Source organism: Ambystoma mexicanum, chromosome 7p (assembly GCF_040938575.1).
Source record: "Ambystoma mexicanum isolate Mex_15411 chromosome 7p, UKY_AmexF1_1, whole genome shotgun sequence".
In the NCBI taxonomy this organism is placed as follows: Eukaryota; Metazoa; Chordata; class Amphibia; order Caudata; family Ambystomatidae; genus Ambystoma; species Ambystoma mexicanum.
In genome coordinates, this window is record NC_090939.1 from 774,963,879 (window position 1) to 774,989,747 (window position 25,869).

At 40.8% G+C, this 25,869-nt stretch overlaps 1 protein-coding gene across 3 annotated transcripts in view; it reads left to right on the top strand.

Annotated features, from left to right (window-relative positions):
* The first annotated feature begins 209 nt into the window (after positions 1-209).
* Positions 210-25,869, top strand: part of UXS1 (UDP-glucuronate decarboxylase 1) — a 474,798-nt gene continuing 449,138 nt past the window's right edge. For 2 of the 3 annotated variants that reach the window (XM_069636898.1, XM_069636900.1), the window contains exon 1: positions 231-495. In XM_069636898.1, coding sequence (XP_069492999.1) covers positions 402-495 — 94 coding nt within the window. In that variant the 5' untranslated portion in view covers positions 231-401. Of the gene's footprint in view, positions 496-25,869 lie in introns of all 3 variants that reach the window. The other variant, XM_069636899.1, reaches the window with a different exon arrangement.

Here is a 25,869-nt window from a genome sequence, read left to right on the forward strand (position 1 = left end):
AAGATAGATTGTCCGAAGGCAGAGTTTTCAAGTTAAAAACTGGAACCAGGACCTCGAAGCAGTCCCATAAACAACGAAGCAATGTTTATGTGTGTCACAGTGTCAGTCAGCCCGCGAGAACGCTACGTAAGCACGCACGCTTCCTGCAACAGTGCCGTGGACAGCCAGCAGGCCTTCCGTATATTTCATACGTTGCGATGACTAAACGCATGCGCCTTCTCTCTGACTACAATTTAATTCGTGTTGTGGGAAAGCAGAGTGTGCGCATGCGTGTTGCTCCGGATGATCATGAGAGTGGCAGTGAACGCTGTTCTACTCTCTGCTTAGCTTGCACAGTGTGACGCCGGGTTCCATGAGCCCGGCAGTACCGCAGTGGTGTTGCTGCTGCCGCCAGGCCGGGGATGCTGAGGAAGCGGATGCAGCGCCTGCTGACTGTAATCAATAGAAGAATGATGAAGCTGCTTGTGGGACTGGCACTGATCGCCTATGTGGCCTGTAAGTGCGTTGGCTTCATTCATTGCTAGCAGGAGACTCTTATGGATAACACCTCTTCTGCATTTTATTTAGGGTGCCAGGTAGCACCATCCCCTTGTACTCGTGCACATGTGGAAAGTGCTGCACTCGCCCCCCTTTACGTCGTTGCCTCCGATGCGCAGCCTTTCCTCTGCTGCTCCCTTCTCTCATCCCGTTCTGAGGGGAGGAGGTGTATAAACCTCCCCCTTCTCTCCGCATACACGTGTGGACAATGATTCCATTAATGGCACTGCTCGCAGTGCACATGTGGCTAACTTAAGTCTACTTCACCATCTCCCTGGTGGGCCTGGCAAACGTATCCAAATCCTTTAGCACCTTGACAACGTTGTAATGCAATCTGCTGAGAAGGGGCATAGATGTACATAATTAAACCACACCTCTACGCATTGACAGGCAGTTGGACTCGTTGGCATTTGTGGGCAAAACGTTGCACACATGGCCTTTTAATCTGTTGGTAAAGCTAAGTGGCTGACTTTTTAATTCTTTTTTATTTACTCATACTTATGCCTGTTGTTTTCAGTTGGTATTTTTTAATTTCACAAGTAGAATGTGCCTCGCAGCTTAATATAGTACAAAAACCCATATACTACACATATCCACTATTTCAGAATCCACGCATTTACTGGTATTCGGGTATCTTGGACTGCCCAGGACAGGCGCACGCTCTAGTGACTCAACCGCCTTTTTCCTCTGTGAGGTACCCAGTGCAAAGAAGTACACAGCCCCACTTAGCATTGGCCTCTGCATCGCTGGTCTAGTAAGCCGCATCGCGAGACTTTTAATCTTGCATGCAAGATTGTGTGGATAGAAATGCTCTATGGTTTGCGCTACACATATATTCCGTTAATACAATTGACATGTATTTTGTCTAGCTAGTTGTGACCTCATTGCAATACAGAAAGGACGATGGCTTGACGTTGTTACAGAAAACTGCTTAATTTCTCCAAGTTTTCGAAAGTAGTTAATTTTACATAACAAATGATGGTGGTAGACTTTACATTGGCACAACCATTTTCAAACGTTTGTACTTATTTATCATCATGCACTCACTTTTAAAACTCGTGGCTTCTAATGTAGTATTATTGTCTACTGCAAAAGTTGTTTCCTTTTTATTGTGCCTCATTCCGGCAGTTCACCTTTTTGGAGGGGGGAGTTCCTGGAGCTATTGTGAGGCTCTTGAGTTTGAGTACATTTACAAATGTACCCCCCCCCCCAACCCTTATTTTATTTTTTTAGATCAGTGATAATTCTTGTCAGTCCTCCAGATACGGTTTTGATGTGGCAGTATTTATCTCACTTTTTTTTTTTTTTTAAGTTCAGAGTATTGGGAGTAAACAAGTCCATTCCATAAGGGGGTATTTTAAAGGAGAAAATGTTAAGTGTAAGACTGAAATGTGTTTGTTATATTTCTTTACACCTAGTTATTCTTGCACAACATTCATATCTTTTCAGATCAGGCAGTAATAAGTTTCTTCCTGTGACATTAAGTGTGCTACTGGTCAAAACAGATCTCTGCAGCTGGGGGGTATGGGAGGTGGGGCAGGCTCTTATGCGCCTTTTGTTGGGAGTATTTGTTTTCTTTATTTTTACCTTTTTTAGAATGTAGTTGCCTATTTTTACGGAGTATGGCTTGTACACCCTTCATCTGAACCAATGCTCGCTATACCAGAAAGTCATGCGAACCCGCTAGGCTGGAATCCTCCTCTTAAGCCCTGGCTATGGCTGCTGCATCCCCATGCTATAGTAACAATAGCCAGGGCTACATCTGTTTTCATGGGGTTTAAAAGCCTGCCAACAAAATTGGAGAATAGTAATTGATATGTTCACCTATTTTCTTGTCAAAATGCCCCCCGAAGAAAGACTATCAGGCATAAACATTGGGATATTGTTCAAACTCCTAGAAGTAAAAAAAAAAAACTACTTTCTATTCTTCATTTGGTTTTAAAATTGAAATGCCATTGGTGGTTGGCTTAATTATTCATCTGTATGTTTTTCTGACTGATGGAGAAGGCGTGGTCTGATATAAAGTTTCTTATGTAGCGCAGCATCTGCCATTTTGGCCGTGCATGATTCTGGAAGTGGAGGGGGGAATAATGGTAGTTGAGGGAGTGGCCATTGCACAACCTTGTCTGTTAATGGGAGAAGGCAACAAGTGGCCAAATCCTTTGGGCTGGTATGTTGCTCGGTGGTTTGCAGCCATGACACTTGGGTGTCTATTTAAAGGGGAAGAGCCCACTATCGAACTCCCTGAATTCTTGCAGAGTTGCTTGTTTTGAACACTGGGGTTATCTGGCAGGAAGTAATTGTGCATCGACTGCGTGTGTAGTGAGAGCTTTCAATGGCTCTGTGCTGATTGGTGTGATGATGGGTGTGCTTTCAGTCAATAGTGTGTTTGGGGATTCGTGAATGTATTGTAAAGGGGTTAGTATGAAAAAGGTAAGTGCTAGTAGTTTGGAGAGGTCCTGTAGGGTGGCCATTTTTTATTTTTTTGACCGTGCACTGCGCTTCATGTTAGAAGTGCCTCATCTTCATTTTGTGTTCTCTTTAAAATGCTACACTGCTCCGTTGTGCTATATAAAATGACCCTCTTCTCAAAAAAATGAATGGGTCAAGGCAGTGTTTGTGATCCCTTACTTAAGTTTTTAATACTTCTCCACGAAACACTTTACTTTTAAGTTCCCTTTCCCCGTCATGATTACTTCATGAGGCTGACTGCTCGAGTCTGCGATGTAAGACACTGATGAAATTATTGAGGTCTTGAGATTTTTGGGGAATGCCCGGTGGCTGGATATGCATTGAGGTTCAAAAAGCAAGTTGTTACAGGGGAGATTATCCTGGTAAGAGGAATCCTCTTCCCTATTTCAGTATAGGCAATGCCTGTGAACATTGGGAAGTTTCAGCGTGACAGAGGGCTCAAAATGGATAACTTTGGTACAAAGGAAGATCTTTCTCTAATGATGACACAATGTACCTAAGCGTTTTAAATATTATGTGGTTGAGGATTGGTGGCCATTGTAAACTAAGCAAGGCAGTAGAGATGTTTGTAATATGACACACAGACAATCCGTCTGGCCCGTGCGTAGGCCCAGGTAGATTCCTTGTAATGGTCCAAGGCACTAATAACATCCACTCTGCACGTGATCAAGCTAGGAAAAGAGGAGAGTTTATGACTTTAGGTGGATTTTAACCAGTTTAGTTGTAGAAGGATCTGAGGTTTTACTGCTGAATCAAGGAAAATCCCCAGTTTTTGAGATTCAAACGCCCCCATCACGGAGGATCAGATTGAGTTAGTTTTGGCTATTGAGTTTCCTCTGACAGTAATTTCAGTAATGGTGGGAAAAATACGCTGTAAATAATTTGTTTTAATTTTGTACTCATCACTGTTAAGGCAAAGGAGACAGTTTGCTAAAGTGTGTCATGGTTGAGCTGGTAAGATACATAGTTAATTGTTGGAAGTAAAATCTCATTGGCTACATATTTTTATAAAGAGTACCCAAGTAAATCAGTCAAGGATGGATGTCGGGCACTGCTGACTGGTCCAGTAGGACCTGGGCGCAGACCCTGTCTAGCCCAGTGGTCTGCAAAATGCGGTTCTACATATGAGCTTGACTTTAACTCCCATGACCCCCTCACCGTTGACCATGCTAGGGATGATGGGAAATTGTAGTCTGTATGGAAAGACTTCCATGTATATATAATTTTCCCCCCAGTTGTGAACCTCCACCCCCCCCAACATTTTTGCTGTTGTCTGAACATCCTAGCCTGACCTTTGCCAGTGGAGCCCATCCTTCTGCTGTACTTGGCTAGGTTTTTGCTCACTTTGTTATGGGGAAACTGACATGCCCTTAAAGACAGTCAGTACTGGGAGACTTTGTTTCCCTTTAGTCTTTCACTTTGTTGATAGTTTTTAGCAACATGTTAACAGTACACAAAGTACCTTGGGGTTTTCCTTTCATTTTTAAGGCCGTGGACACACTCAAAGGATTTCTTGGTAGAAGTACAAATGTGCCATGGACGGAGCTGGTGGCAGCTTTTAATTTTCATATATTTGTAACCCTTTCTTGAGGTCCATATCACATTTACCGCGTTTGGACCAGGACAGTGGCTTGGCCCCAAAATGGCCATTCCACAAGGTCCTTTGTTTGGTCCTTTGGCCATCTTATCCCTTTGCCTTCACCCAAGTCGAGCAGACCCGGGAAAATCCTTATTTAGTCATGCAAATCAAAGCTTTCGCGGGCTTCTGCATTCCTTGTGTGTGCCTCCATTATGTTGGCTGGACTGTCTAGTTCTAATACACAGATACATGGGGGGTGTCCTTTCCTGGGTATTTAACTGTTTTACTATCAATTTGGTAAAACATACTTATGTCTTTGTCCTGAGGGGTACACTAGAGAACAGTTCAGGTGTAGCATCTACATTATTTGTAACCTTATTAAGCATTTAATACACAGGTTTTTATAAATCTGACCAGTATTTATTAGTGGTCTTGGGCTGTTATAAATTTGAAACAGTATCGTAGGTGGTATAGGCAGCAAACACTCGTTGGTATAGAGTGCTTTAATGAGCAAATCCTTCACCTCCACTGACTTGTGTAGTACAGCAGTTAAAATGGAAATCAGTCACATTACATCAATCTACATAGGTACATAGTTGCAGAAGCCGGGCACAAAAGGGTGGCCTAATCAAAGGTCAACGTCTGGGTTTAGATCAAATAGTTTAGATGTAGTGAGGGGTAGCCTCAATGAAGACCGTAGAGGAACCCCGGACGTTTCGGCAAAATTCTGTTCAAGAGCCTTCTTCAATGGACTGGGAAGGTCTCCCTTCAGTGTGCTGGGATCAGGATCTCTCTCCGGGGTAGAGTAAAAGATTCTTAATTTCTTTGGGGACCAAGAGTAGTTCACCATTTTGGAGATGTAGCACATGCAAATTGGTTAGTGTAGATTTCCCAAGGTGCTGGTAAGCGAGCTGGTGCCTTGAAAGAGGGTAGGGAGTCATGCTCGTAGTCTGTTGCTGGGCTCCTAATGTGTGGAGGGTCCAGCAGTCAAGTGAGTGATCCTGGGCAGGCTGTGTAAGTTGGCCGCTCGAGTAGCAGTGCCGTAGAGCTGCCTGAGTACCAGGATGTCTGGTGTGCACTGAATGACTGGGACCACCGTGGTCCGTGTTTGGTCCACGTCTGCATGGCTGTTTGTGAGCAGATCTCTCATTGGGTCCTCTTCATTTTGGATAAGAGAAGGCCCCTTACGCCCATACCAGGTTGATCTCTTGAGTTCTCACTGAACTTGCGATAGGAGCCAAGTATCCTGAAACCAAGAAGCAGAGCAGAGGAACCACTGGTGACCTACTGGAAGGTTTGGCACCCTGAGTCCGCTGTCATCCCGTTGGACCCCCTGTTTCTGATCGAACTTAGAAGGGACTAACTATTCTCGGCACCTCCACCTTAACCTGAAAGCAAGCCTTTTCAGAAGTGTTCCTGGACCAACCAGTGGACTGACGGGACCTTTGCCCTGGAACGCCTCCGTCTCGAGTTGACACTTGAGCATTTGGAGACTGTAACCTCTCGGTATAAGGCACTCTTCCGCCGCGTTTCGTATACCTAGCATTCCTAGGTCTGGAATTAGGAGAGTATGCTTGAATCTGAGCATACATAGTCGCTGTCGCACAGCTGTGGTGATGAACTTTGTGGGTGCCTTGCTGCTGTGTCCTCAGACCTGCCGCAGCGGAATGGGCCTGATACCTTCATCAGGAGTGGGGAAATCGCTGCTGTCCCGCCACGGAATCATCCCTTGAACGCAGCCCCTGAAAGATGTAGGATTCAAACCCACAACCGAAGTGGAATTGACTGCTGAAGTTTGGTCCGGGAGTGTGCTGAGGGTCGGTGAGTACTTGCAACCCTTACCGGTAGCCCCTGGCGCATCCATCTTGACGTGCAAGTGTTCCCTGAGGGCCACTCATCTTTATTGAGGTAGCCTGTGCTACTGAGCTATTCCCAACTCTTGGATCCTGTTCTACTGTTCTTGGGGAGACCCTCCTCAAATTGTGGGAACTTATTCTTCACTGCCTCACCAGCCTTCCCGAGTTGCTACAGCCACCTGCAAGAGACCCCGTTTTGGCTGAACTGCATGATCTCGTGCACAAGCACGAGAAGTATTTTTGAGCACAAGGCTCCACGCATCGTAGAGACTGGATTGCCTTTTAGTTAGGGTTTGATAAGGGAAGGACTGCTTAAATAAGAGTTGCACTGTTTGCCCCCTTTGTTTACAGGTTGTGGACCCTTACTGTGCTCTTCCTTTAGGCCATTGGTATCAGTATATATGTTTGACAGTAGTGTTGGTTTAATTCTTACTGCTGATATTTGCTTTGTGTTTGATTTTAGAAAAACCCTAATACATGTATTTGTATATTTGTATTTTTGATATATACACCTGGCTGAGAGTAATTTGTAGGGTTGTTTACTGTGTGTGATCATTGTGGGCTTTCGATCACCCTCTACGCTTGGGACCCCTGCCAATGCTACCTCGATTGGTCAGGCTTGTCAAGAAGGATACCCTCTTCCAAGAAACTAGGCTGGCCTTCTGAACCTCTGCCTACCAGGTCAAGTTCAGAAATCCACCTGAACATAGTCCAAAACAAATGGAGAGCCAAACGTTGCAGTCCCTGGGTCTAGCCAAAGATTCATACTAAGGGAAACTAAGCCCCTTTTCCGCTACATGCAGGATTTCATCATCTGCACAGTAACCGTTCCAGTTTTCAAATCTGCTGGAGCTGTACAACTGTTAGTATCTTTTAAAATCTGTTTTAGCAGCTACTGGGTCAACAAAGAATAATTGTTTTGTGAATGTTTATGGCAGTAAACCCCCTTGGGAGCCTATTTTTGTGTGTTCTTTTTGTTGCTGGGATTTCAACCTGTGTTTGGCAGTTGGTGGCAGGACGATAACCTGGATTGAGTGGTTGGGTAAAACGAGCTGTTCATGTCAGGAAGTGGTAAAATATGCTAAATGAAATAATGTGTCCTATTTGCACTTAACTGGCGTTAGTTTGCCGTCATTTCAAGCATCTGAGAACCAAGGTTTCTGGCATATCTTTGCATTTACTTCAGATTCCTTTACTGGGATGATTCAATGATTGCTACGGGTAATATGCTTATTGAATTGGACAATAATTGGTGATTGGATACCGTGTCCTCAGTAAGCCTTGTGTGTTTAGTCAGGAACACATCTAAAGTTGACATGGCAGTCATTTCCATGCTCTGGTGCTACGTTGGAGCCCTGGACTTGAGATCAACTGGTGTTGGCATAATCTGTGTCTGGAATTGTGGAAGGATGAAATTGATAAAAGGGGACTTTCTTTCATATTCTCTTTAAAATAAACAAAAAAAACTAGTCGTGTGCGTTAAAGGCTTTCTGTTATCAAGAGTTGGTAAGGGCCTGGCATCTGTCATCCCTAGGCATTGTTACTCATTACCAAGAGATTAGAATATAGAATGAGCCTGTCGTGGCCAGTTTATTTATGTGGATTCCTACATTTAAAAGTGCATGCACTTCAGATATCTAGTTTCCTTCCAAATGTAAATCCCCTTTACGTTTTATTAAAAACATTTCCTAAACTTAGTTACTTTTCATTTTAGCATTACATCTTGAGTTAACCAGTGCATCAACCAACAGTTGCAGACTAACCAGAATGGGGTTTGGAACTGCTCCCGTCGGCTTCCTCCCTAGTTAACCGTTCATATCGATCGACGAAGGCCAGTTATGAATCCGACTACTTGATATATCACAGGCCTCAACATTTTAAATCTTGCAAATCCAAATCGAGTAAATTGCTTTATCTGCTCAACCAAAGCGAAACACACTTGACCGGGAAAGGAATGGGATAATCGTATTTTACACTTGGTGACGCATGAATAAACATTACCAGAGTCATGTTCCTAGATGTACGCATCAGAACACAGCCCTTCCAAATAGTTGGGACGTGTGTGAGCTGGACAGCGTGGATAAGCACACTAAACGATGACAATTAAGGGTCACCAGCAACACCTCACAACAGAACATGGGTGAGCTTGGGCCTTGTGGAGGTCACCCTGCCCCATCTGGATGAACGATAAACTACTTTTGCAAACATTTTGAGTATGCACATTACATGTGCTTAAGAATCACTTTAAGCATCTTTATTAAAGGAAGCGATTTGATCGACCTCTGCGGTGCATCTCCTTCAATTGCTTGTATGAATATAATTTGTAAACATCCCACAAATGCAGTTCAACGCAAGAGAAAAACCATGCTGAAATAAATGTACCTCCGAAATTAAAGCACTAGGCCATGCCAAATTAAGATCATATAATTCAGCCCCCCTCAAATATATACAAGATACTTTCACTACTCTTGCTATTAACAAACAGTTCTGGTTGCAGCATTTCATTATGGACTTGATGCATATGAATACCACAGCCCCACCAGAATTTCGTCAAACACTCTCTGTAATATAGGAAGCTACCACAAAATAATTCTGATATTTGAAAAAGTGCTACAGAAGAACCCCACATGCTAGATGGGTTCCCCACTCCGTCTCACACCCCTAACCCCTGAGTTGTCACCACTTTGCCTCTTCCTGAGGCAGGATTCCAGCTGAGATTTAAACCACTTTTCCACAGTAGCTCATATGGCGGTATGTCAATGGTCCAGGGGTAGGAGGATTCTCAGGAATCTGGTTTATGTCAGGGCTGTTTTGAGGTAATGATAGCAAGGCCAACAATGTTGTTTCTCTGCAGGACCCAGTCTTCTTTGCTTTGGAGACTTGCTGCTTCAAAGCCTTGTGCGCTACTGCATGATGCTGAAGTCCAATTTCTTGCATGCAGCAAGGTGAGCAGTCCAGTACCTCACTGATGATCTAACACTTGCTGGAAATGATAGTTTTGGAGTAATGCACCAGATAATCATTCATTGAATGATGGCAGAGACCTCGAAACATGCCTCTGGTTTAAATGGATGGACATGTAGACGCTCCAACTGTATGGGACTCTTGTTACAGGGTACAATTTGAAGCAGTGCAGACTGGTCTGCAGAGCCTACAGCTGCAAGGCCTTTTATACTGCAGTACAGCAGGGTATGCTTTTAGAAGAACCCGCCTAGTGCGTTGCAGTCGGCGCACACAAGCTTTTCCATGCATTGCTGATCGTTGCATTCAGTCCTATTTGTTTCTTTACCATTCTGGCATTTTTAGTCGTCATTGTCCGTGACATCCTAGAGTATCATCCAAATAGCACTGGATGAGCTAGCTAATCAGGAAAAAGCTTGAATAATCCTGGGAGTACTGTTTTACCGGGTCCGATCACAGGGCTGTGCGGAAACGTTTCCCTTGCATGCCTTCTTTGCCCCCTCCACGTATGCGGGGGATACTCCTGCAACCCCTGTAGTCTGCCCAAACCTCCCCACCCCCACTACTTTTCATGTGTTCTGCCGCTCTGACCCAATCACGTGCTCTTGCTACATACACACATGCATACACTCCTTACCCCAGTCGTTCTCATTACTTTATTTCTCGGTCTGCCACCACTGAGGCGTTCAGCCCGATCTGCTTGCTGCGAGCAAACCCAATGTGTCCTCTTATGCAGTGCGTGAATGACAATGAGTTTACAGCGAGCAACTCGGTCTGAACAGTAATTCAGCAAGGACTGAAAGCGAATGCTGCTGTAAGGGCCCATTTTGTGCTTTGCGCTGCAATAGCTGACTTGCGGTGCTGCAAGATCTTCCAGCCACGTACAGCCTTCACACTCTTAGTAGTGACCTCCCCTGAGCGTACACTTAAGGCCTACTCACCTAATGGAAGGCAATACAGGCAGTGCTGGTCATTAGGCCGGCTCTCGGCGGATCCGGCACCAGAAATGGAGCCAGATCTCGGGATCCGGCCAGAGTCAGCAGCCCAAGACCATGGACCACGATGGATTACTAAATAAATAAATAATAATAATTATAATTTTAAAACACCCGCGACTGCAGCATTGCCATTTACGTGGCTTTCGCACTGGTGTGTAATGCACAATATTTGTTACATGTACAACTGATGCCTTTCAGTTGTACATGTAGCCGGCGGTAAAAGGCAATGCTGCCATCCTGGTTTTTTAAAAAAACATTTTTTAAATGGATTCCAGCATTGCTGGATGCACACTATGAACCCCGCCCCTCTGGACCATGCCCCCCTCGGGCACCGCCCTCACACCCCCAAACTCCTCCCCCACCTGGCCCTTGTGTTGTGGAATCCCCCACCACATTTTTTCCATTTCCACCACTGAGTACAGCGACAAGCATGCCAAAATTACTGTTACTCCACTTGTCCCTGTCCTTCACAGCCCCCTCTTACTGGTCTCCTTATTTGCTTAACTTAATTTGCTGAGGCTGCCAGTGATTTATATTTCACCTTCCTTTCCAAATAGCACGTAATCCTACGAGTACCCACACACACTCGCCAGATAGCTTAACAGGAGATGTATTCGGTTTGCCAGAAGGTACCCTTCGTTTTAGATCCCTGTCTTGGCTAAGATGAAGTGCTTGGCTTCCAGGATGAGTACCCTCAAAATCACTCTATTGTCCTAGCATGTTTGGGCGGCTTATAACTTCGCTCCCCCTGGACGAATCCTCACCAAATTTTGCAAAGAAAGTATATGGCCCACTCTGAATTTTGTTTGCAAAGTTTGGTGAGGATTCCTCCAGGGGGAGCAAAGTTATAGGGGGGGTCCCAAAACTTTTTTTCCCCCCATAGACTGAATGGGAAAATGTTTTTGCTCGCGCCTACAGCCCAAACCGCTGGACGGATTTTCACCAAATTTGGATCAGGAGCAGCGGCTTGGTCCCGAGAAGCGTGCTTTTGCAAATTTGGTGAAAATTCGTCCAGTTTTTTAAAAATGACCAAAAAGTAGGTAAAAAAAAATTAGTGATATGTGTTCGGTCCGCGGACACACTTCCCTGTTCGCTCCGCGACAGTGTCCTGATTGGCCAAACGGCTTGCGTGATGTCCGCGGACATGCGACGTGTTCGCTGATTGGACGGTGTTAAGTGTGAAGCGCGTCAGATTTTCGGTAGCGCCCGCCATCTTGGATTCGCGGACAGCGTAGTGAAAGTTTGTTCAAAATGTGTATTTAGTAGTGTGTGTAGGAGTGTTTGGGGAGGATGGAAGGGTATGAGATAGGTTAAATGTGCTTTTTTATGTGGTAGACGTTCTTGTTGTGTTCGATTTGTCTGCGGACATTACAGGTGTTCTGAAATGTTTAAATAAACTGAATGGGGGGTGTTCTGAGGACTCAATATGTGTCCGTTTTGTTCGCAAGCAAGCTGAAACTGTTCTAAGAACACTCGCGGTGTCCTGAAATGATCGCAAATAAACAAAATGGCGGTGTTCTGGGGACCCTGTCCGTATTGTTCTGTGGCAAGTTGAAGGGCCAGGGCATAGTGTATAATATACTTACTGTTTGGTTTAGTAACTAGAGTACATGTATTTCTTGTTAATTTCTGTGATAAAAGAAAATAGCATGTTAGTATTAGTCTTTTGTAATGACTTTTTACATTGTATAATCTTTTTTTTTTTTGTTTTAATTTTTTTTTTGGACCCTCATATTTAGTAGATTACAAACCAGAGTACTGTGCAATTTGCTCAGTTTCTGTGTTCGTTGCTAAAATCATTGGGTCTGTGGGAGAAAAAAAAATCCATGTTGGATTTAAAAAAAAAAAAAAAACCTTTTTCTGTTATGCTACAGTTTATTTGTTTGTTTTCAGTGTTCATTTGTTGTTTCTGGCTAATGCTTTATACATTGGGTTGTTGCATTTTTTTTTTGGAGCAGTAACATTTTATTTGTTTGTATATTATGAAATTTTGGGACAGTTAGATACCAATTGGTGTATTCTAATTGTCTATTTTTTTGCTCTAATTTAGTGCTATTCATTTATCTGATTAGTTGTTGTACAATCTTTGGGCAGTTAGATAGCTTTTGGAATATTCTAACAGTTTATATTTTTTACTACAAGTTTACTTGAGGTTTAAGTACAGTTTAGTTATCAAATTTTGGTTTTAAGAACATTAAGCGTTTATAAGATTTGCTGGTAATCTCTGCTTTAGAGTAATGTACTATCATTACATTGAAACCATCCACATTTCTTTTTTTTATATATGCAGTGTAGTGCCCTGAATTGGTTGTGGCACCTGCGTGGTAGGTTATACCTATTGTTGTGAAGGTTTTCTTACCAAGTGATATTTGACCATGTGTGAATCCAGTCAGCTTGCAGTTGTTTTTGGTACCATCTGCATTGTAACGTAGAAGCATTAGTATTACGTATTTACTATGTGTTTGTATTACTAACGTGGAGCGATTATCTGAATTGCAAGTAGAACATAAAGTTGCTGAAATGGAATGGATTCACAATTAGGTATTGATATATATACGAAGCGTTAATTTGGGATTTCTTCTTGTGTCACATTGTTGCAGAGAGTGCATGTATGTTTCCACATGTATGAAATCTAGAAGATTTCATTTATAGGTATGTTTTTGTTTTCCAGTAGTTGTAGTAAGTACATTAGAAATTCTTGTGGATCTTCCTGTGAGTTTATAGTGAATTTCACCTTTCCAGCACAGTAGTCCAATTGTTGTCTTATTCCATAAACACTATACATGTTGTCAGGATTGTTTGCTGCATTTCTGTGAAGTACTAACATTTGCAAACACAATGGGTCTGTACTGTGTAAGTAAATGTTGTCAACAATTGGTGGTAATTGAAATAGAATATTCATTGCTACATTTGCGTAGCAACTTACACACCAACTATATTTGAGAGTTTAAATGGACCACGTAGTTCTGTATCTGACTGCTTTTTTTGGAGTCTGTCTTCCTTCTTTGAAGAAGTACCTGCTTTACTTTCCCTGCTTTACTTTCCCTAATTCATTCTTTTTTGCTTGTGGTACTTGAAGTATTACTTTCTTTTACTCTCTTTGGAGGATTTGCAGTGACATCCTGTTGCTTTTCTGTTTGATTTATTTTTCTTTTATGTTTTACTTTTTGTGGAACAGAATGTGTTTAGATGTGGAGTGTATAGTGAGCAAAGTCTATTGTATTCTAAAATGCAAGGAATATCGGCGTTTATTTTACTTGCATCAAAGTTGATTAGAAATAGACCGTCAAGTGTACGTAAGCGTGATAGTGCTACGTAGCTCATGCCTTCTTTAAAGACTGTAACCCTAGACAAAGCAATGATAGATATTGGTAAGACCTTGTGATTTATGAATCGTGACTGCGTATGCAAGAGTTAGAGAAAATTGTTCTCTGCGTACATGCATACCTTTTGAAGAGAAGGAATCGAGCTGTTGAGCGTCCTATCCTTTTAACTTCTGAAAGTTTGTCAAAGGGTATATTGACAAACTGAATTTTGTTGTCAGGTGGGTATGTTTGAAAGCCAGCAACTGTACCCAGTACTCCATTAACTAGTCCTTGGTCCACGTTAAGGTTACGTTTAAGCATTACTCTGTAATTTAAATATCTTTTCTAAGCCTGCTGTGTTTCAGATTGATTTTTCTAAACTATTTAGTCTCGTCGTGGCTTGGTCACACATAGGCAGTGTCATACCATGTACATCTAGTTTGTCTGTGGTGCTAATTTCCATTATTGCTTGCATTTCTTTACTTAACATTATTTCATTGAATTTGAAACAGTTGGCATTAAGGCCATACAGTTGACATTTGTGTGGGCTAATTGTTCCATAACATCCGTAGCACATGCATTATCGCCATAAAGTGCATTAATTTGCTGGGTTTTCAATATTGTTTCTGCTTCTTTAGAGAGTATACCAACTCTGATACTTTTTAAGATGTTGGCATAAGTGAGATCTGCAGATTGCCGCATGTTTTCTGTTAATTCTCTGTATTGGAAATGTTGCCAAAGGTTGACATTTCCAATGCTGCCAACAGTTTTACGGCAGAGTTTGTGTCCTAATGTTTTAAAAATAGGCTCACCTTTTACTGGTGTCAATTGAAGAAGATCTCCGAAAACAATAATGTGCTTTCCTGCAAAGAGCTCTTCATAGTTTGTTTTCAATACTTCTTGTAATCTGAGGTAAATCGAAGCCAACATTAGGTTGGAGACCATGCTCACTTCATCTATTAGTAGCATTTTCATTTGTTTCAATACTCTGCCTAGTTCCATTGCAGCTTCTGCAGAAAGTTTGTAATGGTCTAATTTGTTCTGGTGTTCTACTGGCAATAGTAGTAATCGGTGTAACGTGACACCACCTATGTTGTAGGCTGCTAAACCTGTGGGGGCAGTGACAACAGCTGACAGTTTGTTGTTTGTCAATTGTTGAAGGAATTTACTGATTTTGATTAGGAATGTTTTGCCAGAACCAGCTTCACCACTGACGTATAGTAGTATAGGTTTATAATTATGGCAGCAACATTCTTTATTTTCATGCTATACACCATGTGCAATTTGTTTTGTTCTTCAAAAATGCTATGTTGTTCGTTGTTTAGTTTTGATTGTAGTATAGTTAAGTCTTTATCTTCATACTGACACATGGTGTTTTCTACTTCTATCATAGCTAATTCTGCCTCATTTATTATTGGTGGTTCTCCCAGTGGTTCTTGGCTTCCTGTTACAGAAGGTTGACTACTGTCAGGAGTGTCTTTATCTAGTTGTGCCTGGAGTTCTTCTTCGTGTTGCTGTTCTTTGTGCAACATTGTTTTGTATTGTGTAAAGTTTACATCAGTTATAGTGCTTTCATTTGCTTTTGAAAGCATCTTCATATGAGTCATAGTTTTCTAGTATTTCTTCTTCTTTTCTCCATCGTTTAAAGAGTTGTAGCAGGGACATGTAATATATTTCTTTATGTTGAGGAGTCTTCAATGACAATTTGATATGATTAATTAAATTTGGTTTAGTGAGTTTAACTAAGCTGCCTTCACAGTTTGTCACTCTGTATTTACCTTTTTTTTCATCAGGTTTTATATTATTTTTGTATGTGTAGTTTTGGGCTATGTGGTATAGACACATGGTTTGCAAAGTATTACTTCTGTTTGGGTAGCATGTGTCCAATAAATTGTTTTTTGAAATGTCTTGGCTGTTGGGATCATGTTTGGCTATTGTTTCTATATCTTCATATGATTTTAGAACTCTTTTTCTAGATTTAGCTGGACCAAGACTTAGCCATGCTATATTTTCAGATTTACCATACAATGCAGTACCAGTTAAACTATCAGCTGCTTCATATGATCCACATTCTCTATGGGAGAGCATTTTTATGCCCAAACTGTATAATTTCTGAGACACTGTTTTATCTGATGACAGGTAATTCCAGAGGTCTAGGAGCTCTGTCTTTTCTGCTTTGGTTAAGTATGCTGTGACATATCGTGCAACTGCAGTAGAATTGTCTGCAATGTACTGCACATCCATGTTTGCATTCCAAAGTGGGCAATGATTGCATTATAATCATTAATATATTTTTCTTCTTTTCTTTTTATGTAATATGTATTTTTAGGTGACTTGCCTTTAACACTATGTCTAACTGATGACATGAGGTTGTTCACTTGACCTGTATTTGTAACTGGTCTAGGGAAACCAAATCGGCATTTGGTGTAGTATTTCCCTTTGTTTTTGTATTTGCGACGACAATATTTGCCACATTTATGTCTTTGAAATTGTAAAATTTGTGCATGAAGATCACTATTTGTGGATTCTGATGGAATTTCACAAGTGACATATTTTTCAATAAACTGTAAAACAGTGGCATCACTGTCTTGACCAAATATAGGAGCATCTTTCATCCATAAATGCATGTGGATATGTGGTGCTCCTCTCGCTTGGTATTCTTTTCTCCAAAAGAAGTGTTGCACTTCTCCAAGGGGAGGAACAGTTTTATTACAAATAAAATGAAGCATAGCAATGAAGCGATGGTGAAAATATCTTGAAACATTAACAGGATCCAAAGAACAAAGTTCTCCTGTTGTTAGTATATCTGTTTGTTTTGTTTTTATTTGATATGCGTAGGAAATCATGTAAATCTTCCCATGCATATTGTTAAGTGACTCCAATCCAGCACTCCCACTAAGTCAGTGCCTTGTCTGGGATTGCTCAAGGGAAGCCCTTATTTATATATTTTTATGACAAGTTATACTCTGGATGATAAACCCTTCTCTTTGAATCCCCCTGACCTCACTGAGCCAAGAAGGAGTTTTGTTTTGCAATTTAAAAGATTTATTGGAAAAATTAAACTATATATATATTTATTTCACACTTTTATAATAAATTAATATTTGATATCACACTTAAGAATATGTTGATCAACAATAGATAATCTGACACTAGCACACTTCTTTACAACCAATGGGGAGTTAGTATAGGAAGAATAAGGTAGCTGAGAATGCTTTTTATGGTTTCAAGGAAAAACAATGATGGAAAGAATGCAGTACAGAAATAAACTTGATATGATTTCAACAAAAGATAATATGAACACTTTTTCTTTGACAATTTCCCCCCCCCCCTCCCTATGCAAGACAAGGAGATGGAAGGAGAGCACACAATTCTCAGGAATACAAAATGCAATACAAATTTCCAGTTCCCCCCCAGCGAGCTTAGAGGAAAACAGGTATGATTTTAAAGCAGGCAAGATCCTTTTAAATGTGGTGGCAATGAAGTGAAAAATATGCTGAAAATGCTTTTAATTCCCTCTTAGAGGTTCAGGGTGAGTGAGAGATACTTTAAATCAGTTCAGGTCAACCCTACCAATGATTTTTCCTAATGCGTCGAGCGCGATTACGGAATAACTATAATGAATAGTCAGTTTTAGGCTTGTTGGAAAGCTTAGAATCTTAGCTTTAAGATGAAAGTTAAACCACGTTCCTACGATTCCAAAGATACAGACGATTTTATGAAGATAGTTTTTCAGAAATGAAATAATGATTCAAAATGACACTTTAGAGGTTTAAAATCGGAGAATGAACACACGATTCCTATGATGCAGTTCTGGACGGGTTCAAATGTTTTGAATCAGATTATTTTAAGCTAAGAGATTGGTTTTGCACAGTTCTGGCTGAGTACTCACATTATGAATTTGAAATAGGCCGTCAGGGTCTGGTAAAGTTCGCTCTCTCTGGTACTGGTTCTGCTCACAGCGATCTGGTCTGGGTCTGCTAGCGGCACTTAACGGTCTGGTCTCTGGTTCTGGCAAAAGTGCTTGGCACTGCACAGCGGTCTGGTCTCTGGTTCTGGATACAGCTCTGCTTTCTGGGTGTTTTCTGGCACAGGGTTCTAGCCAGAATCGGACAGCTCAGCCCGGCTGTTTGAATAATTTGCAAATGATTTTGAGGCCTGCTGAAAAAGGATTTAGCTGGTGGTCCATGCCTCTCTGCTTTAAGTTCTGGATCTCTGGATGTAAAGTCTGGAACCTGGATGTGAAGTCGTCCGTCAAAATGCTCCGCAAGAAAGTGGAAAGTGAATCTTACCTGTCCAAGCAGTCTCTTTTTATGTGTTTTGAAAGTGGGTGGGTCGGCTCAATCTGCATGCCCAACCCTCTCATGATTTGATAGGTCAAGGATTCTCTGTGACCTGATTTGAGAAGGGATAGTGTGTCAGAGTGAGTCAGAGTCTTACAGTCTATTGAAGAAACGCCCCTTTGCTTTTACTTAGAAAATTAATTTTTCATAACTAACAGGTTTTCCAGATACACACGTCGTTGAAATTACTTACACATTTCACAGATTCATTTAAGATACTCTCGCCCAACTCTGATCCCCCTCAGAGCCTGGGTTCACAAATGGCAACATTTTGTGCTTTTTAGTGACTTTCGCCTTATTGGTTTTTCCTCAAAATCTACACAGACCTGCACCCCTTCCCTGAGCATATTACTGGAAATTACTATGTCTCTATCCTAAACACAGTGTCTGCAATATTAATAAATAGCGGGGTTCGGTCCCAGAACACCGTACAAAGTGGAATTTGGGCTCAAATCGTGAGGGCATTTTTCATTTTCATGATTCCCCCAAATTGTACCTTTCTGTGAGCTTAATACAAGATTTTAGAAGCATTTAACTTAAACATATATTTGCTGCAATATGAATCCACAGTCCTGTCTGGCCCGCCCCTAGGAACTGGGGGAGTCAGGGATCACATGTCTCTCCTTCCAGGCAGAGCTCTGTTTACAGTCCACACCCAAAATCAGCATACCCCATTCAATTGCAAGGGTCTAATGTGTTGGGTCCAGTAGGCTGCAGAGAAGTCCCCTCCCTCTCAATCAACAGGGCCATGTGATATCCTGCCTCCTGGTGTGGGTCTCTGGGGTGTTAAGAGTTCTCAGGAAAGGCCAGTCTTTTGAACATTTAATTACATAAGACCCCCTTCTGTTCACTGCCCAGTTCTGCAAGACAGCTATCCTGTCAGGATTTATAGAGCGCCAGCGCCGGTCAGTGTCCAATGCCGGTACTGCACCTATTTTTGACAGCTGTCTTGAATTAATTCCTTTCAAAAGGAAAGGATTTTACTTGATAGTATATGATCCTTGCTTGACGTGGCATTGATGTGGATCTGTAGTAGAGTAAAGTAAAACACTCAACCATAGTTGGATTTTTGTTTGGTGGTTTCGGGCCCATGATCTTAGCAATTTTTGACATTAATAAAAACGGGTTTTGAACAGGACCATCTTTCTTTGCACTGGTGGGTGGCAGGTCAGGGGACCATTTTGGTGTGCGCAAAACTGCACGGTTCTCCTGGATTCTGGCGCAAATGTGGGCTTTTCCACCATCTTGGATTTTCTAAGCCCACAGCACCAAATGTTGCAGCATAATAGTCCAAACGTGGGTCAGGACACCCAACAATATTCTGCACAACTTAATGTAACAAACCAAGTGGGTGGGCCAAGGTTTCTGATCATACAACGTACATCTCCATGACGTCGAAACCAGCACTCTTTAGTACCACGCATATTTGCTAATAGATTTGTAATATTTGATTGTAAAACCTCATCCTTTTGTTGCGCTTTTTGTAATAATTGTGTCGCTGTCATATTTTGAAGTGGGATCCTGATTTTAATGTGTGCAACTCCGTAACATAAAGTTGCTAGTCACTTTCAAAGAATAGGTGGAATATGTATTCCACATTTTGTCTAAATCTGGGATCTTCAGAATACATCCGTAATGAGCGGTATTCTGAAGCTGATATTTGAATAGGTCTATCGTCATACCTTCCTCCTTTGCCAGTAGGAGAGAGTAGAGGAAAAGCACGTGCTTCTATACTTTTTTCCCATATGCTGATTGGTGATACTTTGTTTGACGCATTTGGTATGTTTCCAGTGCATCTTCTATGGTGTCCTTAGAGTGCAAAGGATGAGTTGTATAATGGTCTAAAGTATTTGATATTGTAGCAGGATCTAGTAGCTCAAATTGACCAGCTTCTTGTGTATCTTGAATTATTTCAAGTTTTCTTCAATATTAATTTCTTTGTAATATTCATTATTCTCTTTAAGATATTGGAAGGCTTGTCTAACATTATGTAAATCTACCAGCTGTTGCCATATTTTTTGTCTTTTGTAGGTACTCCATTTACTAAGATAATTAAAGATTGCTGCATTGGACGTTGCACTCCTAGAGTATGCACATTTTCTTTTAGATCTAATTAGACTACTTTTCCACTAATGCCTTTTACCAATTCAGAGGGAGGTAATTTTACTGTTTTTGGTTGAAGGCGTATTATTGCTTGAAATGGGTGTACTGTTTGAATTATGATGCTCTCATATAAATTAAGTTGTTGTAGGGGTTTTGGTAGTGGGTATAATTCCAAATTATTTGTGATAGCACGTGAAGGAGTTTGGTTGTTAGTTTTGTACTGCAGTAACTGCAAAGTATTAAGGGGTCACTTATTTCGTATTTTTCTGCTACAAGGTAGAGGGCTAATTCAAACCATTTAGAATGTTCATTGTCTTCTATTTTATATGATAGGTCTACAGTTTTCGTGTTACGTTTTATAAAAAGTGCTGCGGCAACATACACATACATGGTTTGGTACTTCAGCTGATGTACTTTTAAATTTGAGTATTTCTTTTTTTTATGTGTTTAGCAAAAGGTTGGCATGTGTAGAATTGTTGCTAATTTGGTTTAAAGCTATTTCATTCTGTAAATGGCTTTCACTTCCAAAATATTTTTTCTGGATATAGTCAATTTCTTGAAGTAGGTCTTTTGCTGTACCATGTAGAAGAATGTTATTTAAATTAGCTGGTGCTAAAGCAGGACTTTTAGCATAGTACAGTTTATAGACTAGATTTCTTATATTTGAATGATGTGTTGATATTCTTTTGATATCCTGGAAGGTGGTTTTTCAAGTTGGTCCTGTAATGCAGACCAATGAATGTCCTGTAGTCCTGTGTATTTGCGCACTGGACAGGTATCCATATTTTGCAGTAGTTTAATTTTGATTCTGTCTTTGTTTTTTACATATTGATTGAGGAATTGGCGTTTAGGAATGTTACATATTGACGTGCATGGCCATTTGTACACTAGACGTTCTGATTCAGTTGAATGGAGGGGTAATTCTAAATTTTCAGGGCATATTCTTGTAAGGAGTACTTCTTGTTCCATTATGGTATCAACTTTTTCATAACCTCGACCACTGCTATGTATGGCAATTGTATTTGTTTGCACGCTTCTTCATTAAAGTATGGTTCTGTGTGACTCCATTCACCTCCGTAGATACTTAAGAAGTTCTTTCTGTTGACATTTTGTTTATTGAGAAGTCTTTTTTTGTAATTTAGTTATTAGTTTTGTTAGTGGTTTCATATTGTTTAACACTAAAATAACTTTCTTTTGAGAAGAATTGCACTATCTATCAACGCTTCTAAAATTAATTTTCTACGATAGGTTTTAAGCATTGAACCTGATTTCTCTCCTGTTTTTATAAGATTTTGAAGGACTTTGTGACGGAACATTTTGGCTAAAATACTTTTCTTGGTATGCTTACTTTGCACTATATTAAAATTTAAAGAAGTAGTTTTATCTGTAGTGATAGCTGTTAATTGTTTTTTGGTTTGTTTTACATTTTGATAGAGGAGGCAAAGTTTTTGTACTTGAAACTTCTTCTTGTGTTTCACTAAATGACTGTATTAGCTGTTTTGTTTCAACTTTTTTTTTACAAATTCTGCTAGCGATGGATGCTTATGTTGGACACTTTTATTTTCATTTGCTCTACTTCTGCGTTGCTTTCTACGGACTTGACTTTTGGTAGGCATTCTTTAGGGTCTGTTGAAAAAAATAAAGAAGGTATGGGTTGGGGTGTTCTGCAATGTATGTGTACTGTGTGCATGAGTGTTTGAGTAAGATGATGTATGTAATTGTGTCTGTGCATTGGGAACTACAACTAGTAGGGATGTGTATTCTTCAATTAATATGTTACTAAACTCAGGTTCAGATGACAGAAAAAAAATAAGCTAGTGGTGTGGAGAAGTACAAATCGTAAATCTAATGTATACAATAAAAACAGTTGTTTGTTCAATAATATGAAAATTCTAGCGGTTGAGTTGGGTAATTTGTGTGTCCAAAAGTAGGAATTTGTGCGCCATTCTGGCTGTAAATCGCTGTTTAAGACATGGGAGTTTTGGACAGAATGGTGCACAATCTCTATTTTTAGGCACAGAAATAGCATGAATTAGCTTTACAGTATGTTTGAGTAATAATACAAATATTATGGTGATATTCTACTTACTTTTTTTCTAAAATGAGCAGCTTAATTCTTCTTTGTTCTTGAAATTCGGCTGCTTCTTTTCAGGAGAATGGTCTTCACTGCAATTGTAAAAGAAACAAATTAGTAATTTTGTTTATAGCATTGTTTTTAATTTAGATATTGATTTTTTTTTTTTAATTGAAATCCTCCGCGCCTTCCTTATCTTATAAGATACGTCACACCAGTTCAATACATATGATATGTTCTTAATGAACAAATTGTATTGCAATGAGTGACTGTAACAAACAAAATATCTTTGTCTTGTGAAATTCATAATGTACCACTGAATACCACCATTTCTGTAACTAAGCTGTTCTAGGTAATAGTGCCTTAATGTCATGCTTAAATTAAAGTAATCAAATAACTAAATGGAATTGTATAAGTATTATTGAGATTGGAACATAGTGTGCATGCATGCAATTTTGTTTGAATATATGTAGTCTATAAATTCCATTTAAAAAATGTTAGTTTAACATGATTTGATAATGTGTGTATAAAGTAAGTAGTATAAAGGTTTATAAGTGATAGTTGATTTTTTGAAATTGTAAAAAAGACAGATTCATTTTACAGATCACACAAGCTAAAAGTCAGTTTGAAAATGTGTTCATGTACTATACAGAAAATATGCATACCTGTAGTTTGTGTTCATGCATATGGATATGCATGGAGCTGCAAGTAGAAATCTTGGAGACTTGAACAGTATTTCTTGTCGATGGTGCTTGCCAGTGATATGACACTTGTACTCTGAGAGATTCACAGTACATTTGCAGTGCTGATCTATGATGATGCAGTTAGATGTAGAGGTCTTGAATGTGATTGGTGCATGGTCATTTGATTTCTTAGCTACATCCAATGAGGGAATGGCACAGAGAGTCAAGTGGAAATGGTATAAGGGCTGTTCATGTTACGATATGTCCGCGGACATGGCGGTAGTTCGCGGACATCGGGAGTTACATCCGGGGATTTATGGGTTCAGAAGTCATGCAAATGAGAATGAGCAGTGAAAGGGATTGGTTAGGAAAGTTTAGTGGGTGTGTTGTGCCAGGAGAGAGTTTCTCAGATACTCTTTTTGCTGAGAGAACAACAGATAGCTATGGCTGTGTGTTTCAGAAAACAGATTGTTTGGATTTTGGGAGATTCGTGGATACATTGGTTGAAGGTGCATGCAGAAAGCTGTGGAGTAGCTGTAGATCTTGGATTTCCACATGTGGAAGTACACCGGCATGGAGTACGTGGAATGAAGTTGTTGGACTTGCTACCTCTCTATGCTACTTTGGAAACAAAGCAACATCCAGACATAATTGTAATTCATTGTGGAGGGAACAGTTTAGGACATGTGTCTGGAATTTCTTTGCCATTTGCTATGAAAGAAGGACTTAGGAAAGTCATGGACATGTTTCCTAATTCTCAAGTAATATTTTCACGATTGCGCAGAGACAAATGTGGCTTCGTTCTTCATTTGGTCCACAAATGGAAAAAGCAAGCCGCAATGTTAATAAGGCTGTTTGTGCATTTCTAAGATTTTGGCATGTCCTCTTTTCACAATGAAAATATTATGTTTCGTAGTACATACATTTTTCGCAGAGATGGAGTCCATCTTACTTATGCTGGCAATCAGATTTTTCTGAGAAATGTACAAAATGCATTGCAACCTTTTTTAGAAATACAGCATCCATTTTGAAGTAGGTGTTAAGTATTTATAATTTTTGACATACAAATGCCTCCCAAAGGCTCTTTTCAGAGCCACCACTTCCTCCCAGAGAAAAATGCAATGGTAACAATAGGGTAGCACCCCAATTTCTTTAATGTTCGCGAACTTTTAAGAAATACAAAGGGCCCTGCTTTATTTATCTTCACTTCTATTTTTTAACTGTGAAAGGTTGCTCTGAAAAGAGCCTTATTTTGTTTTGTAAATATTTTTGGTTTTTAGACACGACACTAGGAGAGGAGAGTAAAGGGGGGGACACCAACCACAGGGATAAGAAAGGGGGAGCTGAGAGAGGAAGATGTAGAGAGTGTTTTATTTGGGTAGTGAGCAGGTCTTCTCGTGCTCTGAGACGAGTCTCAAAAGGACTCCGAAGTCGCTCTCCCTGCAGAGTACTGTGTCACAGTACATACATACAACTGTGACCCTCGAAAGGTAAGGGTCATCAGAATTCTGTATGGCCTGTGAGGCAGCTTGAGGAAGACGCTGTCTCACAGAGGTGGTCCTTGTGGTGACGGGATCAGAAACGGAGGATGAAGTAGAGGAAATCGACCTACTACAATCTTCGCAAGGTACAACCTTGCGAATAGCCCCGGAGTGAAATGTCCTCAGGTGTCGCTTCATGGTCGTGGTCCCAAAGCTGTATGAACCGTGCTTCCTGCGACTGAGTATGCACTCATTGCAGATAACATGGTTCGCATGAGCCTTAGGACCATTCCCATAAATGGAAATTAACCGCCACACCCAAGACTCGCGTCTAGTGCGGGTAGTAGGGATTTCCTCTACCTCATTCTCGTCGTCTTCTTCCTCCTCTGCATCCTCACTCCTGTTCCCCTCTTCAGGCCCTTGAGGGGGTGGGGGTGGTGCTGAAGCAGGTGCAGTACCAGATGGCAGTTCTGCAGCCATGGGTGGCAGTTCTGCAGCCAGGGATGCCATCTCGATGGTGGAATAAGCAAGTTGCTGGAGAAATAGCTGTGCTCTGAAGAATAGCCAGAAACGCAATGAGAATAAGCTCTAGGGCTTGGTCTTTTATAGGGGTGCTTGTACGCGGTTCGCGGACATGCGCGCTGTCCGCGGACAGATAGAACAAAAAAAAAGGGTTCAAAAAGTTTCAAAAGATACGTTGAAACTCAGGATTACTATGTGGGACTTGTGCCATGATTTTTCTATGGAATAATATTGTGGATTACTCGAAAATGTACTTTTAAATTGTTCGGGGACACAGTGTCCGCATTCAGAACACACGATCAGCATGGGTGCGGTCACATGATCCCTTAGCGAACAGGTCCGCGAAGGAAGCTCCTGTCCACAGTACACCAAATGCACTGACATTGGTTTGCGCATGCGCGTTGATGTTCTACGGATAGTGTTCGGGTCCTGAATTAATTAAAAGTACGTCACACATCAAACGAACATTTCTGGACATCGCGTATGTTCTAGAACAGTTTATACTTGCTAGCAAACACTACCGACAGGTATAGTGTTCTTTAGGACATCTCCATTTTCGTTTAATTACGAACATTTCAGAACACCCGCGCTGTCCGCGGACACCTACATTGTTTTTTAAAAAAAATAAAAAATGGGAATTAATTACAACACAATATAAAAAATGTAACTTTATTTCACATATATTAATAATTTCTGACAGAGAAGGTGAGGCAGAAACAAAAACAGGAGAATTAGGGGTTTCAACATGATTGGTATCGGGTGAAGAAGGGATGGAAGTCTCATCAAAACGTTTTGGATTATGGAGAGGGTTTGGGGATAATTGACTGGGATATGGTGAGGGGGGACAAGTACATGTGGGACAATGGTATGAGGATTTTGTTTTTAAAATGATCCTCAACAAAAGTTTTCAAATTATTAATTGCTCAATAATCAATTTTTTCTTTTAAGCTGTCAA